Consider the following 18,450-nt stretch of genomic DNA (forward strand, 5'->3'; position numbering starts at 1 on the left):
ATAAAGCTGTTTCATCTTTTTCCTGTATGTTGCTCTTCTTTGGCCCCTGTGAAAAATTAGGAAAAGTTATAGGTTATTTTCAGGAGTTAAAAATTCGTCATTTCTACCCAGCAACCTCTGAGCAGGGCCATTGCTTCTCCAAGTGTTAGTATTTTGGATCTGTCATGACTAACATTTTCACCCTCATAGCCCCTCTCTTGTCTTCTCTCTTAGATTCATCTGTGAAGTACCAGCATCTCCTCATCAACTCTATCCTCCAGAGATACGGAAGCAGGAGAGAAGCAGGAGCAGAAGAACAAGCACAGCCACTGCCTTTCAACCAAACCTTTGTCAACGTTGTCATCCGTCAGAGCAAAGCCCCCAGGTTGTTTAAAGAGAGAGCAGAGAGACCCCGGGGGGACGTGGCAGGTGCTCCTGAGCCAGAGGAATGTGCAGACACAGCTGTGAAAGTGTCAGATCTGCTTTGTAGCGAGGCCCCATCGCACATGACCAAGGTGATCTTTTTGTTTGGCAAACCAGGCACAGGCAAGACCAGGCTGATGCACAGGATTTGTCAGAAATGGGCAGAAGGTGTCCTACCTCAGTTTCACTTCACTTTCCTGTTTGAGTTTCGGCAGCTGAATTTGTTAAAAAGAAAATTGACACTGAAGGAGCTTTTGTTTGACATGTTCCTTCAGCCAGAGGACAGCCCTGATGCAGTGTTCCAGGGCCTCCTGGAGAGTGCCCAGCAGACTCTGATCATCTTTGATGGGCTGGATGAGTTTGCAGCTAACATGGACGTGTCATCCTCCTCTAAGGGAGGCCCAGCTCCGACCTGCCCTGTGTCCATATCCCAGCTCTTTGCAGACCTCTGTCATGGGAAGATCCTGCCTGGTTGCACAGTGTTGGTCACCAGCCGACCTAAGAGGCTGCCTGGATTTTTATTGTATACAGTAAGTGTGCTGGCAGAGATTTGGGGATTTGACCATGAGAAGGTTGAGGAATATGTTAGCCACTATTTTTGTCAGCATTCCTGCAGAGAACAAGCCATTGCCCACGTGAAGAACAACACCAAACTCCTCAGCATGTGCCTCATCCCTGCTCTGTGTAACATTGTGTGCATCTGCTTGGAGTATTTGCTCCTTAAACACCAGATGAGTGTGGAGCTTCCTCAGACTATGACACAGTTTTATATCAAAATGTTTCTCATCTTCCTAAACAAGCAGCAAGGAGACTGTGCAGGTGATGAGGAGACTCAGCTGAACTGTAACAAAAAGGCCATTTTGGGTCTGTTTGATCTTGCACTGAGAGGCCTGGAAGAGAAGAAACTTGTATTTTATGTTGGTGATATTCCCGAGGACGTGAAGGAATTTGCTTTGTTGCATGGATTGCTGACTGTCTTTGAGGTGAAGACGAGTGGCACATGCCCAGAGGTTGGCTATGCCTTTGTGCACCTGAGCTTGCAGGAGTTTTTTGCAGCACTGTGTCTCATGGTGAGTAGGAGGGTGGACAAGAACCACTTGAAGAAGAAATTCTTCCTGAAGTCGAAGTGGACTTCAAAAAATGAGACAAAGACTGAGTTTATGGAGAGTTTTCACATATTTCTCTCGGGTTTGTCGTCAAGAGAGTGTAGGACATTCCTCATGCTGCTGGCAGAGCAAGATGAAGCTTGGGTGCAGGAAAAGCAGGATGTGATCCTACAGTCTCTCAAGAAACTGGCAGCCACTCATCTGTCAGGGCCTAAGGTCCTTGAGCTCTGCCACTGCACCTTTGAAACACAAAACCTCGAAGTAGCCCAGCACATTGGGAACCTGCTGAATTTCAAGTACGAGTTTAAAAACTTCAGACTGACGATGCTGGACATGTCGGCTTTGGTTTTTGTCATAAACTCGGGCCAGGATTTGATTTGTTTGGATTTTGCAGGATGTCTTGTGGACACTGACTGTTTGGAGGTTCTGGCTGGCTGTAAAAATGTGGAACACTTGAGGTAAACACAGTGAGTGCTCTGAACTGGTGGGTGGGGAGAAGGGCTAAGGGATTGGAAGGTCAAACCTCACATTTGTTTTAGAAGAGAGAAAGAGAGATGATGTGAGAAAATTTGATCTGAACAGCATAAATTCAGTACTGCAGAAATGTATGAAATAATGAATTTGAGTGATTGAAGGATAATAAGGTGATAAACCCATCCTGGCTGTACTTTTTGTTTGTTTTTCCATTTTGATTAAGATAAACAACAGGCCAGTTAATGCAGTAGATAAGAGGGAAGATGATAGGCATCTTCTCAATGTGATGGAAGAGTGAATGAAGCAAATGAGAATCTCAGCTTTTGATGTGTTTGTCTTTTTCCCCTTTTCTTCACATTTCAGTTTTCGTAGCAGGAGATGTGGTGATAACTTTGCTGCTGCTCTTTCAAAGGCCTTGCAAGGAATGGGGAGCCTGAAGAAACTTGAGTAAGTCCTCGCTTGTAACACCAGTGCCTTTTCCCTTCCTGTCTGTCCTCTGTAATTCAGCGACATTGGCTCACCCCAGGCTGATCTGTGCAGTGCATGAGGGTGACAGTGCTGCACAGAGCAGCACAGACACCTGTGGCTCTTGTTTTGTGCTGCCCAGCTGGAAAAAGGAGTGTGAATTCGGTTGTGGGTGGCAGAGCCAGACTGCTGCTTCTGTGTCTGTGTGCTGGGCACATGGTGCAGGCACAGGTCTGAGACAGGCTTGCCATGTGCTGCAGGGGATTGTAGCAAATCCCCCAAAAAATCCCCCACAAAAAACCCCTTTTGCTTGGTTTGAGTGATCCTTTCTCTTTCCAGGCTGACAGGGGGGAGCATCACAGCTGAGGGGATGACCAGCTTGGTCCAGGCTGCATCACAGTGCCTCCAGCTTGAGGAAATAAAGTGAGTGTGTTGTGGCAATGACCATCAAATCAACCATTCCTTCTTTGGGACACTAATGAGAATGAATCCATGTGCAGCTTGCAGGGCAATCGGATACGGGACCCAGAAGTGAAGAGGGTGATGGACCTGTTTTCCAAAATGGAAAAGCTGAAGAAAGTAGAGTGAGTAAAAATAGCTTAAACCTTGGCTACTGTGAAGATGTGGGGCATCAGCTTGAGTCCCTGCCCTCAGGGAAGCAGCTTATCCTACAGAAAAGGCAGAAAACAGTGCCATTTGTAATCCTCACTCCCTCACCCATCTCTGTCACACACACAGAGCGCTGCTCTCAGGCAGGATCCCTTGGAGCCTCTCAGGAACGCTGCCCTGTGGCCCTGAGAACAAGCAGAGGATTTGTTAGAAGCAAGATCTTGTGTTCCATGTCTAATGAGGTCCAACAAGTAATGAAACAGAACAAATATGCAATTAAAGAATAATTCCTCAGAGGATGGAGGATTGTGTTCAGGCCTCCTTGCTTTGATAAGCCATACTTAAATTGGATTTGTTGTAGTGGGAGTTAAACTGCACTGTGGATCAGTGGTGTAATCATGAAGGTATGAACTACCTCCACTAATTAACCCAAAACTGGTTAATGATCATTCTGATGCACATAGAAAAGTTACCTCTGATTCTAAATACATGGGAGCTGTCATCTGATGATGCTTTTGTTGAGTCCTAGATGGAAATTTCAGAAGTTTTTGAGAAATACCCTAACTAAAAGATGGTGTGCTTCAGGATGTTTGGGGGGCAGAGAAGAGGGCATTTGTGTAACAAAAGAACATGCTGTGGGGTCCAGCAGCTGAGGTTCCATTTTTTCCTCATGTTCACAGCCTGAGCAACAACAATCTTTCCTTGAATGCTGTTCTCAGTTTGGCAAAGGAAGGCATCATGTGTCAAAATGTTACTGAGCTGTGTGCCAGGTATGAGTACATGAGAGCTCTCACAAAAGCAAGTAGGCTGTCTCTTTAGATGCTGACTTAAAATAGACACTGTTTTTCAGCTTAACTGTTGGCTAACTGAAGTGAACAAGAATCAGTTTGACTCATTTTTTCTTTTCTGTTGGAAACAAAATGTGAATTCATCGTACCATGTACTTCCTCTTTGTATTTTTAATAGGTCATTTTATCCTTATAAAACCATTTGCAGGGTGTGATATTTCTTCTTGTATAACAGAATTTAAACTTGCTTTTAAGCTCTGCAGTATATCAGAAAGGAAATTTTTTACCAACTAGCATAAATTTGCTATCAGTCAGCTAAGTTTAGTGAAAATGTGTGAATTTAGCTCTAGCTCTATGTTCCTTTAAATTACAGGTTTTGGGGTTTTCATGTGTCCAGGATGACAAAGGGCAGATCTTTAAAATCATTCTGGCTCTTGTGATTGTTCTAAGTTTAATAGGCCAAAGTAATCCCTGGTGTAATTCAAATTGCATATGGCTTTTTCACATTTTTCTTGCTGGAGGGGAGTTTCTACTGAATCTCTTTCCAACAAACTTGTGGTCTTGCAAAAAAAATAATAAGAATAATAAAAAAAACAATCCTGGCCCAATCTTTTTTGCTGTGTGACTGTCTCATCTGCACTGCAGCCCCAGCTCAACACGTGGAGTGTCCTTTGCCCTCTGGGCATGTGGCTGCTGCTTGGCTGTGGCAATGAGCTGCTGAGACAGACACTGCCCTCTCTGGCATCCAGGCAACAGCTTTGTTCCTTACTAAACACCCTGCTAAATAAATGCCATCCTTCCACCTCTTCCCTAATATTGACCTGGATCTCTTTTTCAGGGGGGACACCATGATTATTTATTTTTCTGGCGCCCCTGGGGAAGCTGAAAGGTGAGATGCTGTGCTTGTGGTTGGGCTGTGTTGGCTTGTGCTGATCGAAGCCATCAGCTTGGGGTCACCCCAGACCACAGTGACAGAACTGCTGGCCACTGCCCTCAGCTGGGTGTGCCTGAGCAGTGGGAAGTGTCACCAAAACAGCTGGCTTTGCACACACCTACAGCCAGATCCACAAAAGCAGCTCTTTAGTGCCTGGGTAAGCTCGAGGTGCCGTGTTTCTATAGCAAAAGTGCTGAAGGAACACAGAACCTTGTGCTTTCTGCTGGGAAATATTAACCAGGACCCAAGCTGTCAGATATTTCATGAAGGCATGTTAAAAGCCAAATATTTTGCTTGTTTGCAGATCTTTGGATTTGAAGTTGGAAGAGAATAAAGAACCCATAATTCCAACTAGATGTGTGAATTTATGGTAAGAGCAGACACTGAAAGTCCTGCTGGTGTGATTTGACAGGTACTATAGAAGGGCAAGAAAAGCACATGTGTTCATCCTTAAGGACGAGGATATTTCCACTAGTGGGAAAGTTTGGAATAAACCTGAATCAGTAACTAAAAATGACAATAGAAATCCTACCTGGGCCAGCCAGGGGCACCCCCATCCCCTCACTGCTCACCAAGCCTTTCCTGTTCTCAGCTTGCAGGACCACAGATTGTCTTCCCAACATGCCAGGATGATTGTGGACCTTCTCCAGAGCTGTCCCTGTCTCTCTGAAGTGGAGTGAGTGCCTCCTTTCCTTCCTGTTGGCTGTAGGCAGGTGGTGTGGGAGCAGGGGATCATAGGATCACAGACTGGTTTGGGTTGGAATGGGCCTTAAAGATAATAGGTTTTCTTAAGCAAGATGGTTTGGGTCTAAAACCTGAATCTTGTTGCCCAAGAGCTAAAACTTTTTTGTCTGAAGTTGATTCATACAGAAATAAGCAGGGAAGATTGATCTGAGACAGAAGAACAGTCCAGACAAAAAAAGAAATTGTAGGAAAGGGAAAACAAGCAGGTTTTAAGGGCTTTGTTTTTACTGTTAAAATTAGTCCCCACTAACTGGAAAATGCTTCAGTTTATCAGGCAACATGCTTGGAGATGAAGGCTGCAGTTGTCTGGTGGAAAGCCTCCCCTGTATATCAATTTCAAAGCAGCTGAAGTAAGTGTTGCCTTGTACAAATCCAACCTGCCCCCTTCTGAAGGGAAATGGTTTCAAGCAGGAAGAACACTGCTAGCTGCTTCACTAGGACAGTCCTGTGGGATTTCAGGGACCACCTAATTGCCTTTTTCTTTCTTAGTCTCAGTCGAAACCGCCTCTCTGTCACTGGCATTTGCAGCCTGTTGAAGTCAGTAAATAGCTGCCAGAAGGTGATGGAGGTGCAGGTCAGGTATGTGGGTCTTGAGTCATTCCTGGGGTTAATCCCAACATACAAGTCTGGGATTTTGTTGAGTTACTTCAGGAGTGTGGTGGGTGAAGGACATGTCCCAGGGTGGCTGCTAACACTGGAACCTGGTGATGTGTTTCTGTAAGCTGATTTTATCAGGGCCATCAACCAGAATTTGAGTGCTTGCAAAACTGGCTGTCCTTTAATGCATGGGGGAGTTTTAAAATGCTTCCCTGCTCTCTGCCTCGGGAAGTTTTGGGACAGGATCTCTGCCGAGTGTGAGAGAACTGGTGACACCTCCTGGAGCAGAACTGGAAATTCTCCTCTGTGGCTTTCACTTGGAAACACACTGGAGTTCAAGTACAGCAATTTTGCCTGTGCTTTGTCTAGTGATTCAGAGAAACTGCATCATCAGGTAGTGCATAATTTGATCCAACCAGAATTTCAAACTGATGGAGATTATTTTTGCTTGCTTTGGGAGTGTTTTAAGCACAAGTGGTTGCTATCACTAGAGCTCTGCAGAACAGAACCAAACAGGAAGTCCTGTAAATAACCAAACCACGACATTGATTGATTACTTCTCTTCTCCACAGCCTTTGTAATGATACTGCAGTCCTGAGATTTAGAGAAGACAGGGAGTTTGCTTCCCTTCCTCCTAGGTAGGCTGTGTGTGCACAAATGGTGTTATCTCAGCATCCTGTTTAGTGCTTGCATTCTGTGTAGGTACCAAGGGTAACACTTCACAGCAGTTCCTGCCTCCCACCCCAGCCCCCAAATCTAAATGTAGAACTGTCTGAAGTGGCTTTCTCAGCCACTTTAAAATTTGTCACTGCCTTCTGGAGTGTTCTGTGTCTCTAGAGCACATTTCATCCCACAGCATCCTAAGCAGAGCAGGCACCTGTGCTGTCAACAGTGAGGGTAAAAAAACAAGTGAATTCCACACCAAAATCTGAAAAGATTCACAGATCCCTGTGGTTCAGAACACTATTCATTCTGGATCACAGTACTCCTAAATCATGTTTGGAGCTGAATTTTTCCCCTCAGAAAATTATGGTTAAAACAGCTCAACCCAAAAGTTTTGAAGCAAGAAGTGGTTTCCTGTTGCTCCTGGAACTTGAGGTTCACTATTTATACCCTTGCTCTCTGTGGCCTGAGCCCACTGTAAAATAGCATTTCCCATGGTACACACCTGCATTCCAGCTCTATGCCAGAAACAGCAGAGCTGTCGTGGGGCACAGCCCAGTGCTTGAAAGAGAGTGACAGCCTGAGACACATGATCTGTGGACTCCTTTAAGGCAGCAGGTGATATTTCAAACTCTGATATTTTAGGTTTTGCATATTCCATTTCGTTATGAATAGTCAGATCTAGTTATAGTTTTACTGTTTATAGTTGTAGCTTTCACTTACAGTGTTGCAGTTTACTTAGTCATAGATAGTTCCATTTAATCACGAATAGTCAGATTTTTCTACAAGCTCTTGACAAAACTTATTTAGGCAAAAGCTAAATTCAGCAAAAGCTGACTTCTCCATCAAACTTAGATAGAAATGTCTCTTTCCCCTTCTCCCCAGTTGCCTGCATGTTCAAATATTTGGTTAGAAAAGGAGAGTTTGCAATTGGCAAGATACAGACGTGGGCTGGAGCCAGGGTAGCCCCAGGGATCTGCCAAATTGCCAAAGCAGAAGAGTTTTACCTTTGGTTTTGTGCTCACTTAGGGAAGAGCCTGTGTCCTCTACTGATGACCAACAACATGAGGAGGAAAACCAGACACCTGCCACCTCCCAGAAAATAAGGTACCCTGGCCAGTTTTCATTGTATTACATGCAGGTCCTACCTCTGGCTCCTATTTCACCTGCATCTCTAAGGGGTGAATCACAAGAGAACTGGGAATCTCTGCAGTGCCAGCAGCTCGGGGTGCAGCTGCCAGGGGAGCTGCAGGCTCTGCCCTGGGTGGGGGGAATGGCTGGAGACCCTGGCAAGGGGCTGAGACCTGGTGCCCACCCTGTGCCTTACAAAGGACCCAGGGACCTGCAGTGCCAGGCAGGGGTGGCCTGTCACCTGGAGACTCTGGGGGAGCTGGGAAGCAGCGAGGTGTTTCAGTGGGATTGTTTAATTTCAGTATTATCTCTTCATCAATTCTCTAGTTTTCAGAGGAGTGAAGTTTACAACCTTGTTGGAAATCCTGCAGACCTGGATGATGGATTTCTTTTTTCCCCCACAGACTGACAGACTGTAATTTTCAAGCCAGTGACCTGAAGAATCTGTGTGCAGTCCTGAAGGAATGTGGCCACATCTCTGAGCTGGAGTGAGTCCTCCTTAGCTCCAACAGAGTTTACCTACAGTTATTTGGGATGCTGAAAAAATGCCACTTGTTTGTTCTGCAGTGTTGTGTAGAGTGTGGTAGAGGCATAGCCTGCTGTAAGACGTGGCTGTGCATACAGATAATAGAGCTGATGGTGCCTATTGGGTTCTTTTACAGTGAAAATTAAATGCCTTTCTTTAAATCCTAGCCTATCACGTAATTATCTGGGAGATGAGGGGTTGTTGCAGCTGTTTCAGTGCCTCCCAAAACTGAAAATGTTGCATTGTCTCAAGTGAGTATCTCCTGTTTTCTGCTTATGCATGGGTTGGGATTTGTGAAGTATTTTTTGTGGAAGCACAGTGCACATTTGGGAAGGGCTCTTCACAGTCAGGTGCAGTAATAGTCTGTGTTGGGCAGAGGCACTGTGCTGTCTGCTCTGTCCCCACCTCCAGACCAGAACAGATTGTCTCCACTTGAAGCTTGACTGGGTTCAGAGCCCAGGAGCCTCAGTGCTCGCTGCTCCATGAAGGAGACAGGTGGTCTGATGTCAGGTGTGGCACCTGGTTTCTCAAACAGCCTGAGGCCTTTAGCAACACACTGGACTTTTCTTCTTCAAGCTCCTCACTGGGAGGAGGAGCAGTCCCTCCTCTCCTGAGGGGAACAGCTCTGAAGGAAGGGAAGTGCTGGGGAGACCCAGCTTCAGTGGTGGAGTCTGAATTCATCTGCTGTGGTGGCTTGTGTTCATCTGGGCATTTCACCTGGCGCTCCCATTCCAGGTGCTCTGTACAGGACTGTGCCTTAAGGCACCATTCTGCACTACTGAAAGAAATATTTATTGTTCCTGTTCGATTAATTAAACTGTTCTCAAGCCAAGAATGTTCCAGTTACAGATAATATCACTAGAACAGGTTTCCCTGAGAAACTGTGAATTCTCTTTGGAGGTGTTAAAAACCCAGCTGTTCAATGTCCTGAGCAGTCTCCTCTGTGCTAACCCTCCTCTGAGCAGGAGAGTTTGACTAGATCAGCTCTAGAGGTCCATTCCAGCCTTGGTTATTCTGTGATTTTCTGAAAGTGAAGGATGAATTTAAAATAAGTGGGGGTGAGTTGTGTTTGTAGAGCTGTAGCTGGAAACACAGGCAGAAGGTAGCAAAGAAGCAGCCTGGGAGTGCTGCACAAGGATCACTGTTCTCTGGAGTGGTGTTAATTTTTATCAGTTGTGCTTGCAGCAGCTGATTTCATCTTTACTTCCTGTAGGTTTAACAACAACCAGATCTCCCTGGACTCTGTGTTTTTCTTAGCTCAGTCATTAACTACTCTGGAACACATTAAAACAATGAGCCTCAGGTATGACCAGGAGTACTTTTTGTATTCTTTTGCTATTTAAAACCTCAAGCTGTGGGGTTTGAGGAGTGGTACAGGAGCTTGTGTTAAAACCCATGCTGATGATGTTCTTTTCTGGTTACAGCTTAGGACTCACACAGGTGGTTCATCTGACCTTTTGGGAAAGAGTCAGGTAAAACCATATCCACTCATATAAGCCTTGAAAACTTCTTGTGAAGTTCTAAGCAGAAGGTGATGTGTGGGTCCCTGAGGTGTGTCAATTAAAGAGCCAAACTCCAGCCAGGGTGGGGGAAGCACAGTGAGCTGTCTCATGGCTGATGGATCGGCAGCAGGCTGAGGGCACGGAGCAGCCAGCAGCATCCAGCTGCTGAGACAGGCTGCAGGCATCACCCTGCTGGGCCAGGACACAGCAGGTGCCCAAGGGCTGAGTGGGTGCAGAACCCTCTGGAGGCTGGAAGAGGGCTAGCAAGGCTCTTTTTCTTCTGGGGATGGGATGAACGTCATTCTGGCAGATTGGAACACGAGGCCACTGCCACCGCCTCGCCCCCTTCATGGGGAGTTGTGGCAAGAACATGATGTTCACGGGGCAAGAACATCAGCACAACTCATGGGCTGAGCTGTTCTTTCCCCAGAAGTACCAGCAGATGGAGAAGTGTTTCCCTGGCACATCCCAAGGAGGAAGCCCAAGGACGGTGCTTTCGGTATGGCAGCCCCGGGTTCCCTTTGTCAGCAGGACTGGAGGGAGGGTGATGGTGGGGTTTGTGTCTTTAGGGCAGTGTGCTGTGTGGGACAGACCCATCCCTCCAGCTGTGTCTCCTCAGAGAGGAAAATAAATAGTGCAGCTTTGGCTTGGTTTGAGGGGATTGTCTTGCTTCCCAGCAGAGGAAGTTTCTACCCATAAATAAGGAGAGAGGGATGTGTGTGACTCTGCTCATCCCATGGAGACCTGCCAGTTTGTCACCCAAAAAGGCTTCTGTGACCTCCTTCTTGGAGAAGGACACAGGAGGCACCATTTCCAGCCCTCCTCTGGGAGAGCCAAAAGCGTGCTGGGCAGGGAAAGATGCTGTCCAGTCTCCTGAGACAACTGAGTGAACCACCAGTGATGTGGTTCTAGGGAGGTAACACCCAAAGCATTGGTATTTTGGTGGATTGGCTCTCTCGAATCAGCTCAGGGATGGTGGAGTCATCTGCTTGTCACAGGTTTTGATTTCTTAGTCCTACACTGAGGGTAGCAAAGTGTGTGTAGTGGAAGCGAGAGGGTCACGACAGGCCTTGTCCTGGGATGTGAGGCTCTGGGATATGCAGGGAATGCTGGCATCCGGTGGTCATGTTCAGATCCTGAGTGCTTTGCTTCAGTCTCAGGGACTGCAAAGTGGGTCCAGAGGATGTGACCAGGCTGTGCCAGATACTGGCTCAATGTCCCCAGCTGACAGAAATCAAGTAAGTCAGTCTGTCTGTCTGTCTGTCTGTCTCCCCAACCCCAGACACAGATTTGGTGTCCATCAGCTCTCCTCTCACCACATCCTCCCCAACTCCACACAGAACTTCACCCAGATACTTGGTTTAACCCAGACTTTTGACTGTCCTGCTCAAAAGAGATCTTTGAAAGTTCTCTCAGTCTACCACAGCAGTGTGTAAAGGCCCCAGAACATGTGTGTGCTCTCATAATCTTCCTCAGTCCTGTGTCTAGAAACAATTGTTGTCATCTGTTCCTCGAGACCTTGGGTCCTAGTACAGCCAGAGCAAGAGCTCCTGGCCCACTGAGCCATGAACTCTGCTCCTGAAGGCCTGGTCACTCCAGGCAGGAGTTTGCACCAAGAAAATTAGAAAAATACTGGTCAGAACAAAAACTGAGTAATAGCAAATAAAAGTAATATTATACCCCTATTGCCTGCCTTAAAAACATCAGCAGCATCATTTTGTAAATGTACAGTAACAGAAAAGCAAGACTCTTGAAACTGGAATGTTAATTGGCTGGAGGATGTAAAGAAACACAGAGATCAGGCTGTAAGGACTAAATCTTGCCCAACTTTCATGGCATTTCTGGACATTTCCTTTTACAGAATTTGCCCATAACACAGTGTGTGTGTGTGTGTGCATGTCCATGTAAATGTTACAGAAGTAATCAGGGGTTGAAACAATTTTTCCTGGGTTTTGTTTCCTTCCATGTTTTACAGTCTGTCTAGAAATTCATTGAGTGACCAGAGCATCGAGAGATTACTGAGTTTTCTGCCGTCCCTCTGTGATCTGACACTACTGAGGTAATGTTTGGGGTCCCTGCTTTGACTGCTGCCATGGAACATGGTTTTGGAAAGTGTTAATACCACAGCAGATCTTAGGAGCATTTATCAGTTATTGTAGACTAGCAAGCAAGGCAAAGAAAATGCACAAGTGCTTTCACACCCATTTCTTTCTTGTTTCTAGAAGCAAAGCAGCACTTTAATGATAGTTAGCAGGCGCCAAAAAAGGACAGGAGGAAAGCTGTCTGTCCTGGGCAAAGCAAACCACGTAATCCTCACTTAGCAGGCCCCATGGAACATGACTTCCAGCATCCATGACAAGTGTAGGGAATGTGGGTTGGCACACGGTGACAAGGCACCACCCGTTCTCGTGCTCAGCTGGTTCTGACATCTGGCCACCCCTGACACCACAAGTGTGTTCTGGCAGCAGATCAGCCCTTCAGGCTGGAATTCAGGCCAGAGAAGCTCTGTCAGGGGCTAGGGCACTCCACTGTGTGGACAAAAAGCCCAGAAGGAGCTTGGCCATCTTTGACAAGATGTTGTAGCATGGAGGAGCCGCAGAGTCTCCTGAGACTGAGTTTGCCCAGTCAGGAGGTTGTTTCCAGTCTGGGGTATCTCCAGTCCAGTAGCCCCAAAGAGGAGCTGTTCAGTGTAAGCCCTTGGTCTGTACTCCCTTTCTAGTCAAAGGGGACTGAAGGAGACCCTCCTTTAAGGAAAGGAACGCTGGGTGCCAGTGCTCAAAACTTTGGGTCCTTGCTCCCTCATCCTGAGTTATCCAATATTATTACTGGATAATAATATATAATATATATTTTATACATATATTATATATGTATACTATATCTATATAATAGATAATTATATAGATAGATAAAAGAATATTTTTATATCTTAAAAATTATATGTATATATAAAATTATATAAATGTATATAAAATTATTATTGGGATGTATCCAGTCTTTTTTTCCAAATGAACAGTGGGAAAATTGAGCTGTTTGTATGGGACCCTTTCTTCCTAGGAGCTGATTTCAGTGTTTCTTCTTTCCCCTCCCTTACAGTATTAGGACAAACTCCTTGTCCCCACATTGTGCTGTTTTACTCCTCAACTCCATCAATGTCTGTGAGCGGGTCAGAGTGGTGGAAGTCTGGTAAGACACTCAGCCTGCTTGGAGCCCAGCAGCTCAGCCCTGAAGGGACTACAAAGCCTGTCATCTTTGGAGAGCATTGCTGAAGGACTGTCTTTTGTGTCTGCTCCAGGTCAAGTGAAAATGCCTTCTTGCATTTAGGAGCAAGCATGCGAAGCCAAAAGACATCCTGCAGGTGCTGGCATAGAACAGTTACTGTAATTCACTTGTGGGTGGGTTTGAAGCACTAGTGCAGGGACCCAGACTTCCTCTTGTATTGAGAATTCATGGGCTGGTGGCCAAGGAGCTTGGGCCAGTAGCTTAAGCTCTAGGGCTCAATTCATCTGCTGAAGTGCAGCTCAGAACCATTTGGATGCATCAGGATGGAAGGGGCCTGTGCTTTTCTTTTTCTCTTTTTTTCTGGGCCTCTTATGGTCACCTTGAGTTACACCAAATTCTGCTGCATGAGCAGAATCGAGCCCTCATCACTGCATTTTCCAAATGTGTGCCTCACATTCTGGATGATAATCTCCACATGGACATCTGTGTGATGTGATGTGATGGCTCCTGAGTGCCCCTGGACAGGAGACTGTAACGAGTCTCTGTTCCAGCACCAAGGAGATGGCAAAAAATGTGAATTCTGCAGAGAGACTGGTGTGAAGGTGTCGCTGCACAGTTCTCAGTGCTCAGGCTGGGCTGGTGGCTGGCCATGCTTTAACTCTCTTGTCTCACACAGGCTGACAGGCTGTGCCCTCGGGCAGGGGCAGGTGGAGGAGCTCTGCAGCATCCTGGAGCAGCACGGGTGGCTGGCAGAAATCGAGTAAGTGGGGTTTGGGGTGTCACCATGATCTCGAGCAGAGTCACTGAGGGAAAGCTGTGTTGGTGTGGTTCAGCACTGCCTGGAGTTTCCCAGCCATGCAAGGGTATGTGTGCTCATCCAGACTGCTGAAAAACACAATTAATTGGAAATAATACAGCTCCTGTTGAGCTGATGGGACAACTTCTTTGGGATTTTCACTCCATTACTGCTTCCAGGCATTTATTGCTTCACCTGAGCTCTTCACATGAGCTTGGTCTGGAGTTTATGCATGAGGTAACTTCATAAGGCAGTGATTTGTTTCAAGCAGACCTTTACTGGCAAGAATTTAAGTCCAGAAAATTTGAGCTTTTTTCTTCAAAGCTTCTCAGATGAGTGTTGCTGTTTAAAATAAATATAGAATTACAGAATACTTTTTTTTCAGAAAGGATCTTTAAAGGCCATCTAGTCTAACTCCCTGTCATGAGCAGGGACATCTTCAACCAGATCAGATTTCTTAGAACCCTGTCCAACCTGGCCTTGAATATTTCCAGGGATGGGGAAATCCCCACCTCTCTGGACAACCTGTTCCAAAGGCTGAGTTTTGTTTGGCCACATTGTTCTTCTGCCTTTCAGTCTCTCCAGGAATCAGCTGGGAGATGAAGGCCTGAGGTACCTCTTGGACCACTTGCATCGGGTGCCCAGTAGCTGTTCCCTCAAGTAAGAGAACACACAGGGAATCTGAGGTGCCCCAGCAGAAGGGTGAAGCTGGTGTGATCCTTCATGAAGCTGCTGCTTGTGCTTCTTGCCCTGTCCTGCTTTAGGAGAAAAGCTCTGACAGAACCATGAGCACAGCTCAAGACCACCAGGCTGTGGTGACTCAGGGTCTGATCCAAAACCTGCTGAAAATAAGCAAAAGTCTTTTTATTAGTGTCAGCAGGAAACAGCAAGGACCAGAGTGGGGTGGTGTGACAGAAGTCGACCCCAGAGTTTTCAGTTCATCACTCCTCTGCGTGTGGTGTCCCCTCTGAGCAGCTCAGACCCTCAGGTGCTGTCAGCTGAGCCATGCCCTACACCAGCCTGTCCCCTTCCCTTTCTGGTGGGGCAGTAAATGTTCCAGCTGCCTCTGTGGTGCAAGAGGAAAATTGCTTTTGCTGTGTCCCCCAAGTCACCAGTACTGTCTTGAGGGGGTTCAGTGCCTGAGGAAAGCTGAAGGGGCCAGCTTGAGTTTTGCTTCTGTGCCTGAGGAGCCTGGGACAGCCCTGACATGTGAAAATCCTTCCTTCTCTTCTGTGCAGTCTCAGCCATAATGGGATTTCTCAGGATGGAGTCCTACATCTCGTAAATGCCTTTGTCACATCCAGAAACACCACTGAAATTCAAGTCAGGTGACTGTTTTTCTTCATTAATTTCTGAGTCTTCCCTGCTTGTTTTCCTCTTAATTAGTGAAAGTTTGTGATCTTCAGGTAATAATGATGAGGACCACATTTTCAACTACCTTTATGTCCAACTACCTAAAGCTTTCATTTATGTCCATTTTGAATAGCCAAGCAAAACTGCCAAGCAGAACTACCATTCCACAGGGCCAGGTTATTTTTGTGTAGAGACCCAGAGATTCAGCTGTACCAATTATTGCCATGTATGTATCTGTTAATCAACCTCTTCAGGGCAGGAGCCAGCATTTACTCTCTAAGGTTCTCTTCAGTATGTTGAGATTTCAGAGGCAAGAGAAAGCAATTTCCCATGTTCTTTTACTTGCATTTGCATCCTTATCTCCTTTCCTCTCAGGCAAAATTATCCCCTGGGCTCTGGGCCTGTTGCTCTGGCACAAAGTGCTTTTCTCACAGATTGCTGCCATGAGACTGGGCTGTGCTGCACATCAGTGTTTATGTTCATGGGACCAGGTGTCTGTCCTGAACCAGTTTTATCCAGGGGCATTTCCATTCACTCCTGCAGTTAAATGTGGCTGCTGAATCTTTGGGCTACCTTAAACTCTCCTGTTGTGCCTCTCCCCAGAGCTCAGCAGAGAGTGCAGAGGAGGCAGATAAAAGCAGGACAGGTCAGGATTGCTTCTCCAAACACCAGTGCTGCCTTTATGCCAATTTAGCATTATGAGACCTTACTGAAGCATTTCCCTGGGCTGGTTTATTTTAGGGAGGGGTGAGCTGGGCCAGGTACCTCTGTCATTGCTGTGCTGGATTATTTTCTGGTTTGGTATCATTAAATTCTGACCACTGGGAAAAGTAGTAATTATCCATTTAAATCTTATGCTCATGTCTTCTCTGTGCAGTTTGTGCTCAAAAGCAACTTTAATCATCAAGCTGACAAGTGGAGATGACGCAAGAAAGGGTCAAGAAAAGGTTTTGAGGTAATGTTACAGACTTTTTGTGGTGATTTCCTTGGCAAAGGTGGTGTCTTTTTTTGAGGGACAAAGCAGACAAAACCTCTTTTTGCCCCTAGCTCTTGGCATGGTGATATTTTACAGTAACAGCTGATACATTTCCTTTGACTCACCTTCTGAGAAGAACTTTCTCACATCATAGAGAATCCCTCATCCCTTTTTGTCTTTGCTTCCCCACTGTCTGTTCCTCCCCTGGGCACCCATAGGAGTTCCTACAGCCCCTGTCACAGGACAGGGTCCTACAAAAAGCAGTGCCATTATAGAATACAGGTATGTTCTACCAGAATATCTCAACAGATGCTTTTGGAGTGTTGCCATGATCTTTTTTTGGAAACTCTTAAAGGTGTTTAAGGTTTTTGTGCCATCCTTCCTTGTCTGTGGGGTTAGGCTGTGCTGCCTGATATTTCCAGCTCAGAAAGCCTGAATTGTTTGTGATGAACTAAGGCTGTTCTCTTTCTCATCTTTTCAGACTGGCAGAGTGCAACTTTCAGCCAGAGCACTTGGAAAGGTTGTTCCTGCTCCTGGAAAAGTGCACTTACCTGACGGAGTACAAGTGAGCTGATGGCTCTTGGACCCTTTTGGGTGGGTTCATTTCTGAGCTGTTCATTACAGGCAGCTTTGGTTCTAGGTCCTCAAATAACAACATGACAGTCCAAGCTGCAGAAAGACTTTTGCATTCCCTGAGGAGAGATGTGGGGCTGCTGAAAATCAGGTACTGTGTCATTGTGCTTTTTTAGCTACTGGTCTGAGACTGGTCTGATCTTCTAAGAGCTCCTTTCATCAAAACTAAAAGTGAACTGTGCTTCTTCCCAAGGCAGGTAACGTTGGCCTGAGGCATTCCCATGGCTGACTCTGTTATTGGTATTTGTCTTTATCTCCTTGGTTCCCACTGAGCCCCGAGTAGAGCTCTGGCCATGGGCTGTGCTGGCTCTGCAGACCACTGCCAGCCCCACAAAGGGTGACAGTTCTGCTGGACACATTCCCACTGCCAGAGCATCCTGCACTTTGCCTGGGTAGCCAATTCTCCCCTCCTCTGCAGGGAAGCTGGGTTATCTCTGCCTGTTCCCAGTTTGCCCCATTTCCCATGCAGACATTACTCTGCTGAGCCAAGCAGCCTTTCCACGTGTTTAGGGTGTGGAACTCTCAGCTGGCAGAGGCAGAGATGGATCCATGTGTGTGAATAAAGCAGAGCTGCCTGCATTCTGCTTTGCAGCATAGAAGAGCCATGGGTGTGCCAAGAGAGAGTCATGAACCTTCTGGAGCTGGCTGTCCAGACCTCTGGAAACGTTACTGAGATCACGTAAGTGGCACTTCAGGTTCTGGTGTCTTTCACATATATTTTTTTTTAAGTTTGATACTCTTAAGGAAATGAGATTGAAGCCAGCACTGGTTCTTCTGTTGTTTATTCACTGTCTCCAGTGATCTATTTACCCACTTAAACCAATTTTAACCCAAATGGCTGGTGGGTAGAAGTGCTTAGAAGGCTTGTGGCTGCACAACTCAGAGGGTTTAATGGGAAGGAGACCATGTTCCTGGTTGCCCTTGGGAGAAAGGTTGCCAAGTTTAGGCTGGTTTTGGAGCTAGTTTAAACACTACAATTCTCTTCAGAGGTGGGTGATGAGCTTTCATGTGCCAGCATCGCCCTGTCCCATTCAGCCCTCCTGATTTTCCCTATAGAAAATATTTTCTTCCTTCAGGAGTTCACATGTTTATGTTGTTCTCCAATCTCTACCTTTTCAGGATATGTAAAGATAAATCCCTCTTCCAATTAGTCATAAGATTCCCAAGCTGCCTGGAGAAGACAGAATCAGTCATTAGCAGGTAAGAAAGCGACTATTTATCATTATTTTCTGCATGCTCTGAATTTCACTGTGGGATGAAAAATATCTTCAGAGGTTCAGTCTCAGAGTGCCTCTGTGCCACACATGTGGAAGAAACCTTATGCATGTGCAGGTGTCCTTTGGGCTGCTCTCCTTCAGGCCCATGCTGGACCTAAAAAAGGAAAAAAAAATCCATCTACCTTCCTGGGAGCAAATGGGGATCAGGAGCACTTTGAAGACTCTTAAAACATGCTGGCTTCTGCATGAGCATGCAGAGAGAGCAGCATCAGTGTCCTTTTCCTTTTGTGCAGCTGAAGGAAGAGGCAGCTC

At 46.2% G+C, this 18,450-nt stretch overlaps 1 protein-coding gene across 5 annotated transcripts in view; it reads left to right on the top strand.

Annotated features, from left to right (window-relative positions):
- Positions 1-18,450, top strand: part of NLRC5 (NLR family CARD domain containing 5) — a 33,679-nt gene that overhangs the window by 6,537 nt on the left and 8,692 nt on the right. For all 5 annotated transcript variants that reach the window (XR_004499058.1, XM_033517200.1, XM_015639571.2 and 2 more), the window contains 29 exons: positions 214-1,966; positions 2,346-2,429; positions 2,787-2,870; positions 2,948-3,031; positions 3,737-3,826; positions 4,683-4,733; positions 5,083-5,148; positions 5,371-5,454; positions 5,789-5,872; positions 6,012-6,101; positions 6,692-6,757; positions 7,812-7,889; positions 8,318-8,401; positions 8,607-8,690; positions 9,653-9,742; positions 9,864-9,911; positions 10,372-10,440; positions 11,096-11,179; positions 11,917-12,000; positions 13,038-13,127; positions 13,237-13,299; positions 13,840-13,923; positions 14,536-14,619; positions 15,198-15,287; positions 16,190-16,267; positions 16,770-16,853; positions 16,929-17,012; positions 17,514-17,600; positions 18,041-18,121. Coding sequence is in view for 4 of the 5 variants with exons in the window: in XM_033517200.1 (XP_033373091.1) it covers positions 214-1,966; positions 2,346-2,429; positions 2,787-2,870; positions 2,948-3,031; positions 3,737-3,826; positions 4,683-4,733; positions 5,083-5,148; positions 5,371-5,454; positions 5,789-5,872; positions 6,012-6,101; positions 6,692-6,757; positions 7,812-7,889; positions 8,318-8,401; positions 8,607-8,690; positions 9,653-9,742; positions 9,864-9,911; positions 10,372-10,440; positions 11,096-11,179; positions 11,917-12,000; positions 13,038-13,127; positions 13,237-13,299; positions 13,840-13,923; positions 14,536-14,619; positions 15,198-15,287; positions 16,190-16,267; positions 16,770-16,853; positions 16,929-17,012; positions 17,514-17,600; positions 18,041-18,121 (3,982 nt within the window). In the remaining variant the exon portion in view is untranslated. The remainder of the gene's footprint in view (positions 1-213; positions 1,967-2,345; positions 2,430-2,786; positions 2,871-2,947; positions 3,032-3,736; positions 3,827-4,682; positions 4,734-5,082; positions 5,149-5,370; positions 5,455-5,788; positions 5,873-6,011; positions 6,102-6,691; positions 6,758-7,811; positions 7,890-8,317; positions 8,402-8,606; positions 8,691-9,652; positions 9,743-9,863; positions 9,912-10,371; positions 10,441-11,095; positions 11,180-11,916; positions 12,001-13,037; positions 13,128-13,236; positions 13,300-13,839; positions 13,924-14,535; positions 14,620-15,197; positions 15,288-16,189; positions 16,268-16,769; positions 16,854-16,928; positions 17,013-17,513; positions 17,601-18,040; positions 18,122-18,450) is intronic.

Source organism: Parus major, chromosome 11 (genome assembly GCF_001522545.3).
Source record: "Parus major isolate Abel chromosome 11, Parus_major1.1, whole genome shotgun sequence".
NCBI lineage: Eukaryota > Metazoa > Chordata > Aves > Passeriformes > Paridae > Parus > Parus major.